General features: G+C 37.3%; 1 protein-coding gene across 1 annotated transcript in view; it reads left to right on the plus strand.

Annotated features, from left to right (window-relative positions):
* DAPK1 (death associated protein kinase 1) overlaps positions 1-1674 on the plus strand; it is a 100320-nt gene that overhangs the window by 37928 nt on the left and 60718 nt on the right. Inside the window, exon 16 of the mRNA XM_007939089.2 lies at positions 672-749. Within this exon, the coding sequence (XP_007937280.2) occupies positions 672-749 (78 nt within the window). The remainder of the gene's footprint in view (positions 1-671; positions 750-1674) is intronic.

The raw sequence follows: 1674 nt of genomic DNA on the forward strand, positions 1-1674 counted from the left end.
GTGGTAAATTGTGGTCAATGTCATGAGACAAAGTGTATGTGAACTCTGTGTGAAAAGTGAATTTTCTCTGTAAATTTTCACCCAAATCACAATTAAAAAAAAAAAAAAGTTAAAAAGAAAAAAAAAACCTCAATCCCCAAAGTGTTGGAGAGCCTTATTTCCTTCTTGTAAATCTTTAAAACCAAAATTGTCTATAAAACTGAGCCTTTTCTTTGAACTCCACAGTAATTACCAATAACTGGCATCATGTGAGTACTGATGTTTGTCCATGTAGGATTTTAAGATGTTCCCTTGCACTAACTAGAATCTGGCATCAACTGCCAATCTTGATTGTCTGCCTAATTGGAGAGAGGTTCAGACATGGAGGAACCAGCCAGCTAACCAGGCTGCCTGCCGAGCCTTGATTAAAGCCTATGGGTCCAGCACATCTCACTGTGGACCTCAAAACACCAACGCACAATTCTTCCCTGCTGTTACCTTCCTTTCCTGGGCAATTTAGTGAAATAAGGATTGCACAGATAGGGAAATAATCCAAAACACACTCTTTTGGTCTACATTATTTGCTTCTGACGCCTGTTAGGCTTGTTTTGGCCTCCCATGGACAGAATTGGTATATGCAACACATTCTGTTCTTGCAGAGAAAAGAAACTAATCATTTTTTTCTCCCATAGGATGGAAAGACAGCAGAAGATCTTGCTAAATCAGAACAGCATGAACATGTAGCCAGTCTCCTTGCAAGACTCCGAAAGGTAAGAAATCCTCTTTATTGATCCAAATTCTCGACCTGTTTTTATGTGAAAATTTCTAAGACAGTGACTTGCAAACTTTGTTGCCCATTTGAATCACCTGGAGAGCTTTGAGCAATCCTAATGCTCAGGTCACACCCCAAAAATAAAGGTTTACACATGTAACCTCTTAGAATGAAAACAATGTAGCCAGGCTTTGTTTGGACACACCATGTTTTACAAAGAGGAGGCTTCCCCTTTTTTGTATATCAACTTGCATAAATGTATAGGTGGCCTATTGCATTTCTTCTGAATTTATACATGGAAATCATTTGGCTTCATTATAGTTGTTGTGTCTGATTTCTCTCCTTTCACCCTCTGTGATTACCCCACACATTCCCCACAAAACTCCCCATGAAGTGGGGAAAGGAGAAAGCTAGTTTTTTGCCTCTTCCTAATGTTTAGAGCTCCAAGATACCACTGTTTATCAGCATCCCAACTTTGAGGTTTAAAGAAACGTTACAAAAATAGGCACACCCTTTAAGTTAGTAACTCTGTATTTGGGACTTTATGCTAAAGAAATAAGACAAAGAAAGGAGGGAGAGAAGGATGAAGGAAGGAAGAAAGGAAAAAACAACTTCATATACACAGATATTCATTGTAGTGTTATTTATAATATAGTAATAAATATTGGAAACATTAACTGACCAAGAGTGATGTCTAGTAAATTATAGTACAGCTATAGAACAAATAGGTTTTAGGCCACTAATATAGTTTTGAAGAGCTTAGTAGCAGGAGTTTAATGCTTAAGGTGTCCCTGGGCTTCAAAACTGAATAAAAATCATGTGCACATTATAATCCCTACTGTTTTTTGCATAGAAAATGTAAAAGTGACTACCAAAATGTTAACAGTGCTGTCTTTGAATTTTGCTATCATGAGTAACATTTT

This window comes from Orycteropus afer, unplaced genomic scaffold (assembly GCF_000298275.1).
Source record: "Orycteropus afer afer isolate SDZICR_OR568_19922 unplaced genomic scaffold, OryAfe1.0 scaffold00005, whole genome shotgun sequence".
Lineage (NCBI taxonomy): Eukaryota > Metazoa > Chordata > Mammalia > Tubulidentata > Orycteropodidae > Orycteropus > Orycteropus afer.